Source organism: Phoxinus phoxinus (genome assembly GCF_949152265.1).
Source record: "Phoxinus phoxinus genome assembly, chromosome: 13".
NCBI lineage: Eukaryota > Metazoa > Chordata > Actinopteri > Cypriniformes > Leuciscidae > Phoxinus > Phoxinus phoxinus.
The window spans coordinates 33,823,573-33,843,012 of record NC_136888.1 but is presented as its reverse complement, the minus strand read 5'-3'; the positions used below and the strand labels follow the sequence as shown (position 1 = coordinate 33,843,012).

Sequence of the window (19,440 nt, the reverse complement as noted above, 5' to 3'; positions counted from 1 at the left end):
TACCCAAATTTTCAGCAGCATTGTTTCCAGAAGTACTAAGCCAACCAGCTATTCAATGAATCTCAAACTTTTATTTGAAGAAAGAAAAAAAAAAAAGTACATGAAAATTGGACAAAACACAAAAGGCTGGACTTAATAGCTTTGATGGAAATAACTACAATTCCACAAAGCATTGCAAATGAAAAAAAAGTTGAGTAGTCACAAAATATGCATACACTTTGAGGATCAGTCATGTGCATCATGGCATTCCCTGTAGACCTCTTAGTGCAATTTGCTCACTGAAGCCTCTTACGAGCACCATGGGTAATGCAGTTTATCCACCAGTTATTCTGTTAAACAGGGCCGGATTAAGACTTCAGAGGCCCCTGGGCACAATGTCTTGTAGGCAGGCCAAATGTATAGTTTGTCCAAGGACATTTTCATTTGGCATTAACAGTTTTACTGACTTAAAAGAACTTTGTTGCACTATGCTGGAGTAAAGTTCATAAATGATCGGTGTTTCCCATTGGATTTTGTAAAACTATGTTGGGTGGTTCGGGGGCATGGTCCCCCTCAAGAACATTTTGTACATTTTGAGGTTAAATGCATAAATCTGATGCACTTTGAGAGCTCAAAATTATGTGCCTCTTTATGACGTACTAAAGTAGAGAAAGACCGCCTCTGCATAAGAAAATCAACATAGGCCCCGCCCACTGGCGTTAGTGAGATGAGGAAAAGAGAAGAGCACAGGGTCACTCACTGTACTAAAAATAACATTACCTTCCAAAAGGATCCTAGTGCTAGGAATACAAAAACTGCCCAAATACTGGAAAAAAAAATATCCAAAAGGCTCAACCCAGGATTTGGGTTGAAAAAATAACCCAAGATTTTTTAGAGTGGTATTAAGTTGAATTAAATGGGTCGAGAACTGCATTATTTTGTTTCATAATGTGTGCTGGGGTGTCCTACTATTATGATTGTTACCCAGCTGCTGGGTCAAATGTAACAAACCAGTGTTTGGGGCGTTTTCTTGTGTTACCCAGATCTTGGGTCAGACAACCAAGTGATTGAGTTATTTATCGCAGGCTTTTTAAAACCTCTTCAGGAGAAAGCAGTGCAATGTTGCGTGACTCACGTCGGTCTTTTCACGTGATGGAAAAGCCTGATGTCTTGCATAAAAGTTTGCTTTTATTCAAAAATATACAGAATATAAATACAGATGTTAAAAATATGTTCTCAGAACTGTACACTGTTTATGGAGCCATTGCCGCATTTTTCAGCTACGAGCTTAAATGTTGGCAGTATGCATTTATATAATAGAAAAAAAATAATTATGGAGGCCAGTAGTTGTATCAAGTTTATTATTTAAAAAAAAAATTTAAGTTGCTCACTAGACATAAAATAGAAATTTTGCTGGGTTAAACTTTGCTGGGTTAAACCAACCAATTATGCTTGGTAAAATTAAGCCAAAATGTGTTTTGTCCTATTAACCAAGCTCTGGGGTTGAAAAACAACCCAAATTGGGTGGACTTTAACCTAGTATTTTTTAGAGTGTAAAGGGATCTTTCAAGACACTCCAGGGCGCTTTATTTTACCACCTTGCTTTATTTTGTACGCAGCGTTCAAAAACTCGACCGAATCATTAAAAAGCTATCCTAAATTGATACATCTGAACTTTGAAATTGAAAATTTAGTCCAGCTTGCAAATATGACATGGTAAAGAATTCCATATTAGGCGCTGCACAACTAAAAGCCCTACCACCAAAATAACTCACTTGAAGTCTGCATTAGAGGATCAAGGAACACAGTATATAAAAGCTGCAGGATGATGGTTACAAATTATGGAGTAAAATTGTAATGTACACAGTAACAAACAAGCTTGGTTTAACTAGTTTGAATTGAGATAGAAACTGAACTTGTAATACATGGATTTATTCCCATGGAGAAAAATGGTTTAAACCTCCAGAAACCAACTGCTGCATAGTGGAGGTAATGAATCTGTTTCCCTACACTAACCGTATGAACCACCAAGTCAAAAGCAGTTAAACCAGACAAGAAAAGGTGACAAGTCAGAAACAAGGATTGAGTCCTCAATTTTATTAATAGCTTGTCTTTTGCCCTTGAACCATTAAGGGACCAAGTGAGGCCTTGCCTTCCCACTGAATGCCTAGAGGGAATAAAATAAAATTAGAGCACTTGAAACCTCAAAAGCAACCCTAAACAGCAAAAGCTACCAACCTCCATAGGGAGAAGCAGCAAATTCACCATCAGGACCACATGTTGAGTCACAGCAAACACAATCTTGGTCGTTTCCATCAGCAGCAAACCACCTGCAAAAAGACCAAGACATGGAACCGTCAACATGAGCAAGGTCAACAACAACAAAAGAAAAACATACCCATTGGCAAAGGAACAGGATTTGTGCCGAGCATCACTGGGTGCAGAAGCAATAGTTGCCTTCAGAATACAGGTTATGTAGATCTGCAAGGATGACAGACAAGTCACAAAACCAAAGCAGATTGTAAGAGAAATCGAATTAACTCATGATATTCAGAATACATACAGAAGGACTGCTGCCCTCCTGGAACATAAACGCCTCCAGCTGGAACTGGATCTTGTCAACCTGGGAACGAGGCATGAAGCGAGAGCTGGAAGCTGTAGTTTTGGCATCCATAAAGCATCTAATGACAGATATCAGAAAGAGCAACTCATGAATGTCAACCGTAGACCATCAAGCAACTAGACCTTAACCATGACTGTGGCTACAAAAAGCAACTTAAACAGTCCTACCGCATCAAGGGCCATGACCTTACCCATGATTCTCAATGAAAGAATATCTTGGAAGGGAGTTCACATCAGGTACTTGAGTGGCCACACAGCGGTCCACAAACACACGCAGAGGCACATGATTGTACTGCATCACAGATGCCTCGATGTTAATAACGCCACCCAGGAAATAGGAGTATGAAGGCCTCTGATAGGACCAATCATCTACACATAAAAATAAATTTAGCCACAGCCACAATAGCAAGGCTAAATGTTTATTTTATTGAAAGAAAAAAAAAAAAACTGTACCAACCCATCATGATCTTCAGGGAGAACAGCAAGATTTCTTCACCAGCCTCTGATGAGGTATAAGGGAGCCATGTTGGCCTCAAGGCATCACTGCTTACATTTTGAAGCCTGCGGTTCATGAAAGTACCCATTAAATGGTCTCCCAATTGCACGAGAAAGTGCAGAAAGTCAGAGATCACTTACCTTTGATAATGGCATTGAACACCAACAATTGCACCATCGGCCCGGGTAATTGGAGTACCTGCAAGCGCCTCAGGGGTGTAGGTAAGAGAGAAGGTGTAGACAAGCTCTTCCTCATTCATCTGTAAAGAGATTGTGGTTACCAAGAGGGTCATCCCACAGACTTCACATACACCAAGATCATGCACTCATATTAAGGTGATTTGGAAAAGGTGCACTGTGCGATATGGTGGAATTCCTAAAGAGCAAAATCACCAATTAGAAAAAATTCTTCACATCACCACAGCTGTCCTCAGAAGCTCCAGTGTTGCCAGAGATAGCCAATGTTTGGAGACATGCGCATTGGCTGTTCCAGGGTAAAAACTAACGTTAACTCTATTAACCCATTAAGATGTATGAGTTCTTACCATCAGCACACTGTTGCAGTCCTGTAATTCATACTCAAAGATGAGCACTCTTGACCCAGGATCCTGACCAACAACAGGACATCCACCTAAAGACAGGCCAGTTGGCTGGATCAACTGACCATTGCTGAAAAAGTCCTGCTGGACCTCTACGAGAACCCGGTTCTCGCCGCATTGCACCGCTACGCTGCTGGGAGTCACGGGTTGCCTCAACTGGAAGTCCACCGCCAACTCGCTCTGCACCTCGGGAACAATGGGATACCTCCAATCCAAAGGCTTCACTGGACCCTGCAACAGCTGCTTCTCCTGAAGGCCAAAAGGCTCCTGCGCAAGGCTTTCAGGACCCAAAGGACTCTGAAACTGAGAAACCACTTGCAAAGGGTTCCAGAGGCCAAGAGGAGAAAGGCCAGGACTTCTGGAAGCTGGATCTGATTTTGGCCCCATGCTTCTTGGACTTTGACTGTACCTCAAACTTCCCAAGACATCAGGCAGATCAAATGCAACAATCACAACAACCACCGCTAGGAAAACTTTCAGGACCCCCATCCTAGCAAACTTTGACACAAACACCACAACACACACCAATGTGTGGCTTTGCCATTTTCTACAGCTTTGAGTTAAGTTGGCTCCACCCCTTTTACCTTAATTGATTATCCTTGATTCTCCTCTGGACCTGTAGAGTGTATGCATCTTGGGGAGGGACCACTTTTCTTTATGGGCCTGTCCAAATACCCACTCTTTGTATTTGAGCACTTGTCTACTTACATGACCTACAGTATTTCCGGTCTTTGAACCAAGTGTTCGAGTGGGCTTGAAGACCGCAAGTATGTGTAGAGTTTTTGATTACCTAATGGGACACAGTTTTAGTGTTGCAAAATGCTAGTTTACAGAGCTTTATTTACACATTTTGTTTTCAAGTACTTTGCATTTTAAAAATAAACTTTTAAATAAAATGCCTGTCCTATGTAACAAAATACACAATTTAAAACTTGTGATGTTTGTATTAAGTGATGATATGCAGTTGCATATGTTGTACAAAATATACACTTGCATCTTTGAACCAATAACATGTACAACGCTTTATGTTTTACTACCAAGTTATGAATAATATCTCATTAATTTAACTTGCAGTGGAATGTTTTCAGTTTCATCTTATTTTTATGGTCCCTTTCACACATTCTGTTGACTATATGTAACGTTGCACCTACATGTCTACTAACTCTCATTAGATTGTTTAGTAGAGTATTAGTAGACTGGTAGGGTTAGGGTTAGAATAAGTTGACACATACTTGCAAAGTTACTTATTGTCAGTAGAATGTCTGTTGGGGACATTCACAATAAAGAGTCTGTTTGCTTATTATCTGCTAACTCTTTATTGTGATGGTCCCCAACAGACATTCTGTTGACCATAAGAAACTTTGCAGGTACATCCCAATTTATTCGAACCCTACCAGTCTACTAATACTCTACTTAAACTCTAATGAGAGTTAGTTTTCATGTAGTTGCAATGTCACTTATAGTCAACAGAATGTTCAAAAGGGACCATCAAAATAAAGTGTTACCATGTTTTCAAGTGTTTCCAAACACAAGTTTCCAAACACAATGCATGATGGGATACGCTTAGCCTTGAATACCACTCCGAAGCATTATTGAAGATGGTAGGTTTAGTGTACATTAAGACCAATGAGCTTTGGTATTTTTTAGACATTGGACAGTCTTGCACACTTACTTCCTGTCACATGCACGTGTGGTCAAGTGGCCAAGACATCAAGTGTGGATTTTTGCACAGGCATTTTGGGTGCTTCTCAATTCTTATTTTTGCATCCTCGTTTCCTTTCCTCACGTCTCAGATCCACCCCCTGTAGGAAGTGAGGGAAGGCTGTAAGGAAAGAAAAGGAGGACGGAGGAATTGAAGGAAAGCTTATTTATACATTGGAATTCTTGATCACTCGAGTGTCACTTCAAAGCATCATAGGGATCTGCCCTTATGTTGTTGAAGTTGGATTATTAAAGAAATTCATAATAAATAAGAATAAAGCAAGATACCCTGTTGATATAGGTGGTTTATTTAAATTGCCGAGGTAAAGTATAAATTCGAATGATTGTGACCGATGTGAAGGGGGAGGAGAATTTCTATGTGCTTCACGTTTAGTCGATAACACACTTCCGCAAAGGATACATTTGTGCATTCTCGCTTATGACTCCTCAGGAAGCCTCCTCACTCCTTGCCTCCTCGTGGTGCAATTAGAGAATATAGATGTCCTTCAAGATGGCTGAGCTCGAGCGGTTTCCGGGTCATAGGACGGAGGAGCAAGGAAACGAGGGATATTGAGAAGCACTTTCTGTCTCTCTTATCTTACACATTGAGGGGCCATTTACGACACAATTTTCAAATAAAAACATGTGCATTTACACATTTGGCAGACGCTTTTATCCAAAGCGACTTACATTGCATTTTCAAGGAACACATTTAGATGCTTATCAGTTCTTGCTTTCCCTAGGAACCCAACCCATTACCTTGGCGCTGCAAGCACCAACACTCTTCGGTTTGAGCTACAGGAAAGCTTAAGCATTTGTCATTTACATAACATTTTGGGAGCCTTAAAAAGCAAACTTTTGAAAATTGAATTACAAAGGTCAAGTTTTTGAAAAGTATACCATTGTTGTCTCCGTGCACACAACAAAAACGTTAATTTGTGAAATATTACGTTATGCGCATGCATATTACATGTTCAGTCTTTAGAGTGTTGCATGACATGTAAGAAATTATATTCTGCCCCGATCCAACTTCCACTCCAATATATACATTTATATCAGAATGTTCCTTCACTTAAAAGAGCTTAATTATCATATAGAGACAATTACATCCAATCTCAGTAATATGTAAATAAATAGTATCACAGAGGGCAACCAACGACCATTTTGATTACATGGACTTCAAATAGCTTGTCACCGCAAAACATTTGACCGTTCTAACAGAAGATCAAAGATGTGATCACTTCAGATAGATTGTATCTAAACCTTTTGCTGTTCTGATTTCATTTACATTAAGAGTTGACCATTTGGGTTGATCATATCCTGAACAAATGGTAATCAATTGTAGAATGGGAATGGGACACAGAGAATCTTCTCAGACAAGGGGGTGTCTCGACTTCATTAACATACAGACTACAGCTGTCACGATAAGAGCAACTTCATTTGCATTAAGAGTTGTAAACTGTACCAGGATAAAAGGTTTGAGATTTGGATGATCTGGGTTCATTCTGACACCGGTGAACCCAAGGTGCTTTTGTGTACCTTGCCACTACTTTACTGTAATAAACTTCATTTTTGAGATCTTCGACGTCCACAATTTTTTCTTACAGACACCAGAACCCAGAAGACCAAGTCACCGCGGTTTCCTTCAAGATTCACTGCACACACCCCAAATAGTTCGTTATTAAAAACATTTTCTAAAATGAACATGCTGCATCAATTTGCGCTACAGGTGTGTAGAACAAAGTCAAAAAAAAAAAAAAGGAAAATTCCAAATGAATCCGCAGCAAATGAGTCTTGTATGAGTCAACCTGATCAAACTTCAGTGGAAGTTGCAAAAGTAAATGTCAAAATATGCACAGAAGAGAACAGGAATATTAAAAGACCAAATAAATTACATCAACCACAGTGCTTCATGGGACAAGGTGATCCCCGCAGAGCTCTTTTGGAATGATTGGTTTGCTAAATTAACACTGTCCATCAGATGAGAAGTTAAACAGGTCCTGACTCTTTATGGTCATTAAAAAAAAAAAAAATCCCATGGCACTTCTCGTAAAGAGTAGAGGTATAACCCCAGTACCCTCGCCAAATTCCCTCCTTTGGCCCTTGCCAATCATGGCCACCCAATTCTTCCAATCCATTGAATTGGCTCTATCACACTCTCCACTTATAGCTGGTTTGTGGTGAGTGCACTGGCAAAGCTGTACTGTGGCTACTGTTGCATCATCCAAGTGGATGCTACACTGGAGTGATCCTCTGATATGATTGTGAAGCACTTTGGGTGTACAGTAGAACACATACAAGAACTATATAAAAGCCTCAGTGGTAATGATTTTTACCAGGAATTCTTCTGTTTAACTATTGGTTTCAAAAGCATAACCTTGAGCTTTCACCACATCAGCAGAATGAGGCAATTTTTGCACAATTTAAAATCTGTTAAACAAGTCATGAAGCAAAATGACAAGTCAGAAATAATCAAGGATTGGTTTGTCAGTTTTATTAAGAGGCTCTCTTTTGCCCTTGAACCATTACAGGACCAAGTGAGGCCTTGCCTTCCCACTGAATGCCTAGAAAGAAGAGAGCCAAGTTAGAGCACTTGAATAAAAAGCAACCTTAGAAAGAGCAAACACTACCAACCTCCATAGGGAGAAGCAGCAAATTCACCATCAGGACCACATGTTGAGTCACAGCAACCACAAACTTGGTCATTCCCATCAGCAGCAAACCACCTGCAAAAAGACAAAGACATGGAACCTCCAATATGAGCAAAGTCAGCATAAAAAAATAAACCCAACATACCCATTGGCAAAGGAACAGGACTTGCGCTGAGCGTCACTGGGTGCAGAAGCAATAGTTGCCCTCAGAATACAGGTTATGTAGATCTGCAAGGGATGACAGACAAGTCACAAAACCAAAGCAGGCCGGAAGAGAAATCAAATTAACTCATGATATTCGTGAAACATACAGAAGGACTGCTGCCCTCCTGGAACATAAACGCCTCCAGCTGGAACTGGATCTTATCAACCTGGGACCGAGGCATGAAGCGGGAGCTGGAAGATGTAGTTTTGGCATCCACAAAACATCTGACGACCAAGCAATCACAAAGAGCAACTCATGAATGTCAACTGTAGACCATCAAGCAACTAGACCTTAACCATGACTCTGTACAGGATTAAGTTGCTTTTTTAAACCGGTGTCGTAACAATGGCCATGACCTTACCCATGATTCTCAATGAAGGAATATCTTGGAAGAGAGTTCACATCAGGTACTTGAGTGGCCACACAGCGGTCCACAAACACACGCAGAGGCACATGATTGTACTGCATCACAGATGCCTCGATGTTAATAACGCCACCAAGGAAATAGGAGTATGAAGGCCTCTGATAGGACCAATCGTCTACAAAAAGTAAAAATGTTTAAAATTACATATATAGATTTTAGGCACAGCCACAACAGCAAGGGTAAAGATTTATTTTACAGAAAGAAAACCTGTACCAACCCATCATGATCTTCAGGGAGAACAGCAAGACTTCTTGACCAGCCTCTGATGAGGCATAAGGGACCCATGTTGGCCTCAAGGCATCACTGCTTACATTCTGAAGCCTACGGTTTATGAAAATACCCATTAAATGGTCTCCCAGTTGCACAGGCAGCAGAGCAGAAAGTCAGAGAGCACTTACCTTTGATAATGGCATTGAACACCAACAATTGCACCATCGGCCCGGGTAATCGGAGTACCTGCAAGTGCCTCAGGGGTGTAGGTAAGAGAGAAGGTGTAGACAAGCTCTTCCTCATTCATCTGTAAAAAGATTGTGGTTAGCAAGAGGGTCATCCCACAGACTTCACATACCAAGACAGTGCCCTCAGTTGATATGAATAGGAACGTGCTCGGTGCAATAGTGGAATAACTCCTAAATAAGAGCATCAAAATGTTGTTGGTTTGCAGGGTTAGTTAAAGGCAAGTAGTTAATTCAGGATTTCTACATTCAAATAAATGGCCAGCTGCCATGGCATTGCAATTGACAACCAAGTAAACTGAGTTTCCTTGAAAGATTTTGACTATCATCCGCCACACCAATATAACCCATTAAGATGTATGAGTTCTTACCATCAGCACACTGTTGCAGTCCTGTAACTCATACTCAAAGATGAGCACTCTTGACCCAGGATCCTGACCAACAACAGGACATCCACCTAAAGACAGGCCAGTTGGCTGGATCAACTGACCATTGCTGAAAAAGTCCTGCTGGACCTCTACGAGAACCCGGTTCTCGCCACATTGAACCGCTACGCTGCTGGGAGTCACGGGTTGCCTCAACTGGAAGTCCACCGCCAACTCGCTCTGCACCTCGGGAACGATGGGATAACTCCAATCCAAAGGCTTCACTGGACCCTGCAACAGCTGCTTCTCCTGAAGGCCAAAAGGCTCCTGTGCCAGTATTTCGGGACCCAAAGGACTCTGAAACTGAGAAGCCACTTGCAAAGGGTTCCAGAGGCCTAGAGGAGAAAGGGCAGGACTTCTGGAAGCTGGATCTGATTTTGGCCCCATGCTTCTTGGACTTTGACTGTACCTCAAACTTCCCAAGACATCAGGCAGATCAAATGCAACTACCAAAACCAACACTAACACACCTTTCAGAAATCCCATCCTAAAAACTTTGACTCAAACACCTCAACATACACCAGTGCTTGGCTTTGCCATTTTGTACAGCTTTGAACTAAGTTGGCTCCACCCCTTTTACCTTAATTGATTACCTTTGATTCTCCTCTGGACCTGTAGAGTTTATGCATCTTGGGGACCCACGCTCTTCACATTTTGTCTTGCTGCGTCTCAATTCGCCTACTTATACTATGACCTAAAAGTATGTACTGTTTTTGTGAAGAAAAAGTACATACTTTTGAGTGTGTAACAGAAGTGTAGACAAGCTTTGGAACATACTATCACATCATAAAATAACGTCTTTAACGGTTGCTCTCTGTCGCTTAGTTACACGTGTCCTGTCACGTACACTGACCTGTAATTTATCTTGTCAAAGATAAAATCCTCCACATTTAGTTTAGTTTCCTACTGTATCGGAGAGAAATGCAGAAGCACGTTGATCTGCCAGTCCCGGGTCTTTCATGCAGAGACTCTCCTCATATTGATGCACAATGATGCATTTAAAAGTTAATGGCCTAACAGATCTTTATAAAAGTTTACATTGTTGTTGCAGATTAAATATAACACGGATAACATTACATAACTATTTGAATCAGTTTAAATGTTGATTATTTGTCACCCAAACCCCTTTATCTAAACCTCTCTACTTAACCATCGGTCGTGCATATCCGCCATGTTTTGTAGTTTTCTCAACACTTTTCAATCGTGTTTGAATTTCTGAACTGAATCCTCCTCCAAAGCGCAATGGGTTGTGGGCAATATTAGCCATTATAGTGAGCACGGATCCACACATAGAAAATCAACCAGAAATAGTAGACCATCCGGAGGCTTCTGGCATACTCTTTTCAACATACTATGCTGTGGGACACAGTCATTTTATTCTCTCTTACTGTTTAGGATAAATAGTATGGACATTGAGATGCAGGGTCAGTCTCTCTTATTTAATAAAAGGGTTGTATACGAAATCGCATACTCCCCTACTATATAGTTGGCGAAAGTAGTATGTTCGAATTTGCAGTACTGATAAAAGAGTAGGCAAAAAGTACCTGGATGATCTACTACTTCCAGCGAGATTCTGAAGTGTGCATACGATGGACACTTTACTATCCCATGAGGCATCAGGAGAGGATTTGTGAATGGCAGTGAAGCGACAACTGATGCTGGAAGGTCATACAACACATGACAACATGGTGGATGTAGTATATGTGGATTTCATTCATACTACGCACACAATCATACTACACAGAACATCCTTTTAAAAGGTTGTCAAGTCAAGTCATCTTCATTTATACAGCGCTTTTAACAATGTAGATTGTTTCAAAGCGGCTTTACAGTGAAAAACTGATCATTTAAGGTAACAAAGATTGTTTTGGCTTTATAGCGGTTCTTGAATAAAGATATTTTCCAGCTAAAGTTAGTTTTGATTGATTCACTTGTCGCAACAATCATTAGTTTAATTACTAATTCAAATTTAGTACCTACTCAATAGAGTATGTGATTTCGGATGCAACCATTGAGCGGACATTTACATGACACCATTTTCAACTAAAAAGAGACAACTTTTTATGCATTTTGGCCATTTATTTACAACATAATAGGGAAGTACTTGATTTCTGACACAGCTTAGGACTGAAAACAACTGCATTAGCAAATGAGAACACTGGAAGACTAAATTTTAATCAACATTCACAATTTTACAAACTTGTGCATGACGGAAACTTACTGTAATCTAAAAAGAACCCAAGTAGAAAGGATAGATTCAATATTCATAAATACATATCCCAGAGAGAGGGGATGGGGTGTTTAGTTTTTTTATTACCACGAGGGCTTAGTGATCAAACTTCAGATAAAGTTTATTATAAGTATTAAGCATCACAATATTCATATACAAACTTTGAGAGCACAGTAATACAATAGGGAGAACAAAAAATCCATTACAACAGCAGTGCTTATGGGACAAGGTGTTCCCTGCATAGAGATTTTAGAATTATTTGCTACTCAAATTCTTAAGAGCATCATCTATGTTTGACATTAGGATTTCTGCTGTTAAACTAAACGTGTAATGTAAACTGATGGCTTCAAAAGCATATACCAATTAACCTTGGAGCTTATTGAAAATGCTCAATTTAAGATTACCTATGGAGAAAGCTCTAAACTACTGGGACCCTATGGTTGGATGGTATATGGGACTTGAAAAGGTACAGTAGGACCATCACTTTCACCACATCAGCAGAATGAGGCACTTTTTGCCCAATTTAAAATATTTTATACCAGACATGAAGCAAATTAACACGTCAGAAACAAGCAAGGATTGGTTTGTCAGGTTTATTAAGCTCTCTTTTGCCCTTGAACCATTAAAGGACCAAGTGAGGCCTTGCCTTCCCACTGAATGCCTAGAAAGAAGAGAGCCAAGTTAGAGCACTTGAAAACAAAGCAACCTTAGAAAGAGCAAACGCTACCAACCTCCATAGGGAGAAGCATCAAATTCACCATCAGGACCACATCTTGAGTCACAGCAACCACAAACTTGATCATTCCCATCAGCAGCAAACCACCTGCAAAAAGACAAAGACATGAAACCTCCAATATGAGCAAAGTCAGCATAAAAAAATAAAACCAACATACCCATTGGCAAAGGAACAGGACTTGCGCTGAGCGTCACTAGGTGCAGAAGCAATAGTTGCCTTCAGAATACAGGTTATGTAGATCTGCAAGGATGACAGACAAGTCACAAAACCAAAGCAGATTGTAAGAGAAATCAAATTAACTCATGATATTCGTAATACATACAGAAGGACTGCTGCCCTCCTGGAACATAAACGCCTCCAGCTGGAACTGGATCTTGTCAACCTGAGACCGAGGAATGAAGCGGGAGCTGGAAGCTGTAGTTTTGGCATCCACAAAACACCTGACGACAAAGCAATCACAAAGATCAACTCATGAATAGTAAGTCAACTCAACTCACTAGTAAGTCAAAGTCCAAATCACATTCTTTGCTGTCCCAAATTAATTGATATAAGTACCAGTGTAGAACACTATATAGAAACTGTGTCTATTCCTCGTTTAGTGAGGCCAAACAATAAATCTACTGTAGGATCTAAGAAAAATCTAATTGTGATTAAACCAGAAAATCTCAATATTAGTGAACAAAAACAATTTCTAAAGCTAGGTCTTCTAAACATTAGATCGCTTACATCTAAGGCGGTTATTGTAAATGAAATGGTCACTGATAATAGCTTCGATGTACTCTGCCTTACTGAAACCTGGCTTAAACCAAATGATTATTTCGGTCTTAATGAGTCCACTCCACCAGGATACGGTTATAAGCATGAGCCTCGTCTGATTGGTCGTGGCGGCGGTGTTGCAATAATCTACAGAGATATTCTTAATGTTACTCAGAAAACAGGTCACAGGTTTAATTTGTTTGAAGTACTTGTATTAAATGTTACGCTCTTAGATGTAAGAAAGAAATCCCCATTATCTCTAGCCTTGGGTACTGTATATAGACCGCCAGGGCCTTACGCTGATTTCCTAAAAGAGTTTGCAGATTTTCTCTCAGATCTATTGGTCAATGTCGATAAGGCAATAATTGTTGGAGATTTCAACATACACGTTGATAACACAAATGATGCGTTAGGGGCTGCGTTCACAGATTTATTAAACTCCTTTGGGGTCAAGCAAAACGTTAGTGGTCCCACTCATCGTCTTAATCATACTCTAGATTTAATTATATCATATGGAACCGATCCAACCGATATAGATATTATACCGCAAAGTGATGATGTCACTGATCATTACATGGTAACTTGCATACTACGTACTGCTGAAATGTGTCATGTTGCGCCGCGTTATCGACCAGGCAGAACAATCCTTCCAACTACTATAGATAGATTCTTGAATAGCTTACCTGATCTATCTCAGCTTCTCAGTGAACCCAAACAAACAGATGAGCTAGAGGAAATGACTAGCAGTATGAGCAACATTTTCTCTAGTACATTAGAAACTGTTGCACCAATTAGATTAAAAAAGGTTAGAGAGAAAACTAAAGCACCATTGTACAACAGTGCTACGCATGTTATCAAGAGAGAAACTCGTAACTTAGAGCGCAAATGGAAACAAACTAATTTAGAGGTCTTTAGAATCGCGTGGAAAGACAGTATGTCACGTTATAAAAAGGCTCTAAAAGCAGCCAGGGCTGAGCATCTCCGCAAACTAATAGAAAATAACCAAAACAATCCAAGGTTTTTATTTAACACTGTGGCTAGATTAACAAATAAACAGACATCACCTGAACAAAATATTCCGTTACATCTTAATAGTAATGATTTCATGAATTTCTTCACTGAGAAAATAGAAAGCATCAGAAACACAATTGTAAATGTACAATCTTTGACAGCGTCTTATGATTCAGCCTCAATTATCGCCCCTCAAGAACAACTACAGCGCTTTACAACTATAGGACAGGAAGAGCTAAATAAACTTATTACTGCATCTAAACCAACAACATGTTTATTAGATCCAATACCCAGTAAACTACTGAAAGAAGTGTTACCTGTAGTGGAAGAGCCTCTTCTCAATATTATTAACTCGTCTCTATCTTTAGGACATGTTCCAAAAACATTCAAGTTGACAGTTATAAAACCTCTTATTAAGAAACCACAATTAGATCCAAATAACCTAGCAAACTACAGACCCATTTCAAATCTTCCATTTATGTCTAAAACACTAGAAAAAGTTGTCCGCTCAATTGTGCTCTTTCTTGCAAGAAAACGATATCTATGAAAAATTTCAGTCAGGATTCAGGCCACATCATAGCACAGAAACTGCGCTGGTTAAAATTACAAATTATTTACTTTTAGCTTCTGACCAAGGCTGTATCTCAATACTAGTTTTACTCGATCTTAGTGCTGCGTTTGACACTATAGATCATAAAATACTCTTAGATCGACTTCAAAATTACACTGGTGTTCAGGGACAGGCATTAAGCTGGTTTAGATCGTACCTATCAGACCGTTACCATTTTGTTCATTTAAATGGGGAAAAATCAAAGATAACATCAGTAAATTATGGAGTGCCGCAGGGATCTGTATTAGGCCCTCTGCTATTCTCAATTTATATGCTGCCACTTGGTAATATTATAAGAAAACATGGAATAAGTTTCCACTGTTATGCTGATGACACTCAATTATATATTTCATCACGACCAGATGATAACACTAAATTATCTGAAATGACAGAGTGTGTTAAAGATATAAAATATTGGATGACGTGTAATTTTCTTCTATTAAATTCAGATAAAACGGAGGTATTACTGATTGGTCCAAAAAACTGCCCACAAAACCTCTTACAATACAACCTTAATCTAGATGGACGTCCTGTTACTTTATCCTCTACAGTAAAAGATCTGGGTGTTATACTGGACCGCAACTTGTCTTTTGAAAATCATATTTCAAATGTCACAAGAACAGCCTTTTTCCACCTTAGAAACATTGCTAAGCTACGTAATATGCTATCAGTTTCTGATGCAGAAAAGTTAGTTCATGCATTCATGACCTCGAGACTAGATTACTGTAATGCTTTATTAGCTGGTGGTCCTGCATCCTCCGTAAACAAGCTACAGTTAGTCCAAAATGCAGCCGCTAGAGTTCTTACTAGGTCAAGAAAATATGATCATATAACACCAATTTTATCATCTCTACACTGGTTACCTATTAAGTTCCGTATCAACTACAAAGTATTGTTACTGACCTATAAAGCCCTAAATGGTTTAGCTCCTGTGTATTTAAGAGATCTTCTATCGCCATATAATCCATCGCGCTCTTTAAGATCGCTAAATTCGAGGCTTCTGGTCGTACCTAGGATAACTAAGTCCACTAAAGGAGGGAGGGCGTTTTCACATCTAGCTCCTAAACTCTGGAATAGCCTTCCTGATACTGTCCGAGGCTCAGACTCGCTCTCCCAGTTTAAAACTAGATTAAAGACGCATCTCTTTAGCCAAGCATTCACATAATGCATCTCATATCTTTTATACTACAGTTAAATCAGATCAAATGCATTCATATTATGAACAGCAGCTACGCTAATTATTTCCCATCTGCCTTTGTTGTTATCTCGGGACGCCTGTCCCTATAACTCAAATAGAGTTCGTCAGCTCCAGTTATGTATCCAGCCTCTCATGGAGACTTCAGATGCCCCAACGCCTGTGATGAGACGACTCGACGCCTGTGAAGAGACGACTCAACGCCGGCGATATGTTATGCCCAAAATTTTATGGTTAACTAACTGTATTTTGTGTGTATATTTTTGAAATGCATTTTCTGTAAAGCTGCTTTGAAACAATATGCATTGTGAAAAGCGCTATACAAATAAACTTGAAATTGAAATGAATGTAAACTGTAGACCATCAAGCAACTAGACCTTAACCATGACTCTGTACAGGATTAAGTTGCTTTTTTAAACCACTGTCGTCACAATCAATGGCCATGACCTTACCCATGATTCTCAATGAAGGAATATCTTGGAAGGGAGTTCACATCAGGTACTTGAGTGGCCACACAGCGGTCCACAAACACACGCAGAGGCACATGATTGTACTGCATCACAGATGCCTCGATGTTAATAACGCCACCCAGGAAATAGGAGTATGAAGGCCTCTGATAGGACCAATCGTCTACAAAAAGTTAAAAAAAATTACATATTTATATAGATTTTAGGCACAGCCACAATAGTAAGGGTAAAGATTTAATTTATAGAAAGAAAAAAACCTGTACCAACCCATCATGATTTTCAGGGAGAACAGCAAGACTTCTTGACCAGCCTCTGATGAGGCATAAGGGAGCCATGTTGGCCTCAAGGCATCACTGCTTACATTTTGAAGCCTGCGGTTCATGAAAATACCCATTAAATGGTCTCCCAGTTGCACAGGCAGCAGAGCAGAAAGTCAGAGCACTTACCTTTGATAATGGCATTGAACACCAACAACTGCACCATCGGCCCGGGTAATCGGAGTACCTGCAAGCGCCTCAGGAGTGTAGGTAAGAGAGAAGGTGTAGACAAGCTCCTCCTCATTCATCTGTAAAAAGATTGTGGTTACCAAGAGGGTCATCCCACAGACTTCACATACCAAGACAGTGCCCTCAGTTGATATGAATGGGAACATGCTCGGTGAAATAGTGGAATACCTCCTAAATAAAAGCATCAAAATGTTGTTGGTTTGCAGGGTTATTTAAAGGCAAGTAGTTAATTCAGGATTTCCACATTCAAATAAATGGCCAGCTGCCATCGCATAGCATTTTGACAACCAAGTAAACAGTTTTCTTGAAAGATTTGGACTATCCTCTGCCACAACAAAATAACCCATTAAGATGTATGAGTTCTTACCATCAGCACACTGTTGCAGTCCTGTAATTCATACTCAAAGATGAGCACTCTTGACCCAGGATCCTGACCAACAACAGGACATCCACCTAAAGACAGGCCAGTTGGCTGGATCAACTGGCCATTGCTGAAAAAGTCCTGCTGGACCTCTACGAGAACCCGGTTCTCGCCGCATTGAACCGCTACACTGCTGGGAGTCACGGGTTGCCTCAACTGGAAGTCCACCGCCAACTCGCTCTGCACCTCGGGAACGATGGGATACCTCCAATCCAAAGGCTTCACTGGACCCTGCAACAGCTGCTTCTCCTGAAGGCCAAAAGGCTCCTGTGCAAGGCTTTCGGGACCCAAAGGACTCTGAAACTGAGAAGCCACTTGCAAAGGGTTCCAGAGGCCTAGAGGAGAAAGGCCAGGACTTCTGGAAGTTGGATCTGATTTTGGCCCCATACTTCTTGGACTTTGATTGTACCTCAAACTTCCCAAGACATCAGGCAGATCAAATGCAACTACCAAAACCAACACTAACACACCTTTTAGGAATCCCATCCTAAAAAACTTTGACTCAAACACCTCAACATACACCAGTGCTTGGCTTTGCTATTTTGTACAGCTTTGAACTAAGTTGGCTCCACCCCTTTTACCTTAATTGATTATCCTTGATTCTCCTCTGGACCTGTAGAGTTTATGCATCTTGGGGACCCACGCTCTTCACATTTTGTCTTGCTGCGTCTCATTTCGCCTACTTATACTATGGCCACATTTACACATAGCCGGGTATTTAGAGAAACGAATATTTCCCCCCCTCCGTTTTCAATAATAACATCGTGCACACAACCCGCATAAATACGCCATCGAGCGCCATCATAACTATGCCAAACCTATGGGCGGCAGTGTAGGGAGAAGGATAAAGCCATGCAAGCCAATCAGAATCCTCAGAATCGACAAGAGAGAACCTAAAACCCCGTTTCTCCCATACTGTCTATGGTTTCTCCCAGTTGACACGACAACATATAACCGGCGTTTGCAGAAATCTCCACTTTGGCCGGAGTTTTTAGAAATAATCGTTTTCTGGGATAAAAACGGCGTTTTCGTGTAAATGACAGGCCAAAACGCAGATAAATATCTGCGTTTTCCCATCGTGTAAACGGGGCCTATGACTTAAAATAATGTACTGTTTTTGTGAAGAAAAAGTACATACTTATGAGTGTGTAACAGAAGTGTAGACAAGCTTTGGAACATACTATCACATCATAAAATAGCGTCTTTAACGGTTGCTCTCTGTCGCTTAGTTACACGTGTCCTGTCACGTACACTGACCTGTAATTTATCTTGTCAAAGATAAAATCCTCCACATTTAGTTTAGTTTCCTACTGTATCGGAGAGAAATGCAGAAGCACGTTGATCTGCCAGTCCCGGGTCTTTCATGCAGAGACTCTCCTCATATTGATGCACAATGATGCATTTAAAAGTTAATGGCCTAACAGATCTTTATAAAAGTTTACATTGTTGTTGCAGATGAAATATAACACGGATAACATTACATAACTATTTTAATCAGTTTAAATGTTGATTATTGGTCACCCAAACCCCTTTATCTAAACCTCTCTACTTAACCATCGGTCGTGCACATCCGCCATGTTTTGTAGTTTTCTCAACACTTTTAAATCGTGTTTGTATTTCTGAACGGAATCCTCCTCCAAAGCGCAATGGGTTGTGGGCAATATTAGCCGTTATAGTGAGCACGGATCCACACATAGAAAATCAACCAGAAATAGTAGACCATCCGGAGACTTCTGGCATACTCTTTTCAACATACTATGCTTTGGGAGACAGTTATTTTAATCTCTCATACTGTTTATGATAAATAGTATGGACATTGAGATGCAGGGTCAGTCTCTCTTATTTGATAAAAGGGTTGTATCCGAAATCGCATACTTCTCTACTATATAGTTGGCGAAAGAAGTATGTTAGAATTTGCAGTACTGATAAAAGAGTAGGCAAAAAGTACCTGG

At 40.2% G+C, this 19,440-nt stretch overlaps 3 protein-coding genes across 4 annotated transcripts; all 3 read right to left on the bottom strand.

Moving 5' to 3' along the window:
* Positions 1-1,081: 1,081 nt before the first annotated feature.
* LOC307008988 (zona pellucida sperm-binding protein 3-like) lies at positions 1,082-4,358 on the bottom strand. Its single transcript, XM_079632358.1, has 8 exons — positions 3,642-4,358; positions 3,238-3,356; positions 3,059-3,162; positions 2,793-2,970; positions 2,543-2,660; positions 2,378-2,460; positions 2,218-2,309; positions 1,082-2,146 (listed from the first exon to the last, which is right to left on the bottom strand). Exons 1-8 carry the CDS (start codon positions 4,182-4,184, stop codon positions 2,079-2,081), a joined length of 1,305 nt encoding a protein of 434 aa, XP_079488484.1. The 5' UTR covers positions 4,185-4,358; the 3' UTR covers positions 1,082-2,078.
* Positions 4,359-7,591: 3,233 nt separating this feature from the next.
* On the bottom strand, positions 7,592-10,212 carry LOC307008995 (zona pellucida sperm-binding protein 3-like). 2 transcript variants are annotated; one of them, XM_079632365.1, is made up of 8 exons: positions 9,503-10,212; positions 9,075-9,193; positions 8,894-8,997; positions 8,614-8,791; positions 8,359-8,476; positions 8,193-8,275; positions 8,031-8,122; positions 7,592-7,960 (listed from the first exon to the last, which is right to left on the bottom strand). In XM_079632365.1, exons 1-8 carry the CDS (start codon positions 10,040-10,042, stop codon positions 7,893-7,895), a joined length of 1,302 nt encoding a protein of 433 aa, XP_079488491.1. In that variant the 5' UTR covers positions 10,043-10,212; the 3' UTR covers positions 7,592-7,892. The 2 variants fall into 2 exon arrangements, with proteins under 2 accessions (XP_079488491.1, XP_079488492.1); XM_079632366.1 differs by having other exon boundaries at positions 7,871-7,960; positions 8,218-8,275; positions 9,503-10,106.
* A 1,331-nt stretch (positions 10,213-11,543) lies between these two features.
* On the bottom strand, positions 11,544-18,145 carry LOC307008996 (zona pellucida sperm-binding protein 3-like). The gene is made up of 8 exons (XM_079632367.1): positions 17,435-18,145; positions 17,008-17,126; positions 16,829-16,932; positions 16,547-16,724; positions 12,845-12,962; positions 12,680-12,762; positions 12,518-12,609; positions 11,544-12,447 (listed from the first exon to the last, which is right to left on the bottom strand). The coding sequence occupies exons 1-8, from the start codon at positions 17,972-17,974 to the stop codon at positions 12,383-12,385; spliced, it is 1,299 nt and encodes a 432-aa protein (XP_079488493.1). The 5' UTR covers positions 17,975-18,145; the 3' UTR covers positions 11,544-12,382.
* Positions 18,146-19,440: the final 1,295 nt, after the last annotated feature.

Bases quoted from the DNA above. Each gene is read 5' to 3' on its own strand.
- LOC307008988 (XM_079632358.1), bottom strand. From the start codon at position 4,184: ATGGGGGTCCTGAAAGTTTTCCTAGCGGTGGTTGTTGTGATTGTTGCA. The intron at 2,661-2,792 runs GTAAGGTCATGG...ATCTGTCATTAG, and splicing joins TCTTTCATTGAGAATCATGG to ATGCTTTATGGATGCCAAAA. The intron at 2,461-2,542 runs GTATGTATTCTG...TCATCCTTGCAG, and splicing joins AGGAGGGCAGCAGTCCTTCT to ATCTACATAACCTGTATTCT.
- LOC307008995 (XM_079632365.1), bottom strand. From the start codon at position 10,042: ATGGGATTTCTGAAAGGTGTGTTAGTGTTGGTTTTGGTAGTTGCATTT. The intron at 9,194-9,502 runs GTAAGAACTCAT...ATCTTTTTACAG, and splicing joins ACTGCAACAGTGTGCTGATG to ATGAATGAGGAAGAGCTTGT. The intron at 8,998-9,074 runs GTAAGTGCTCTC...CATAAACCGTAG, and splicing joins GTTCAATGCCATTATCAAAG to GCTTCAGAATGTAAGCAGTG.
- LOC307008996 (XM_079632367.1), bottom strand. From the start codon at position 17,974: ATGGGATTCCTAAAAGGTGTGTTAGTGTTGGTTTTGGTAGTTGCATTT. The intron at 16,933-17,007 runs GTAAGTGCTCTG...CATGAACCGCAG, and splicing joins GTTCAATGCCATTATCAAAG to GCTTCAAAATGTAAGCAGTG. The intron at 16,725-16,828 runs GTTGGTACAGGT...AACTTTTTGTAG, and splicing joins CTCCCTGAAAATCATGATGG to ACGATTGGTCCTATCAGAGG.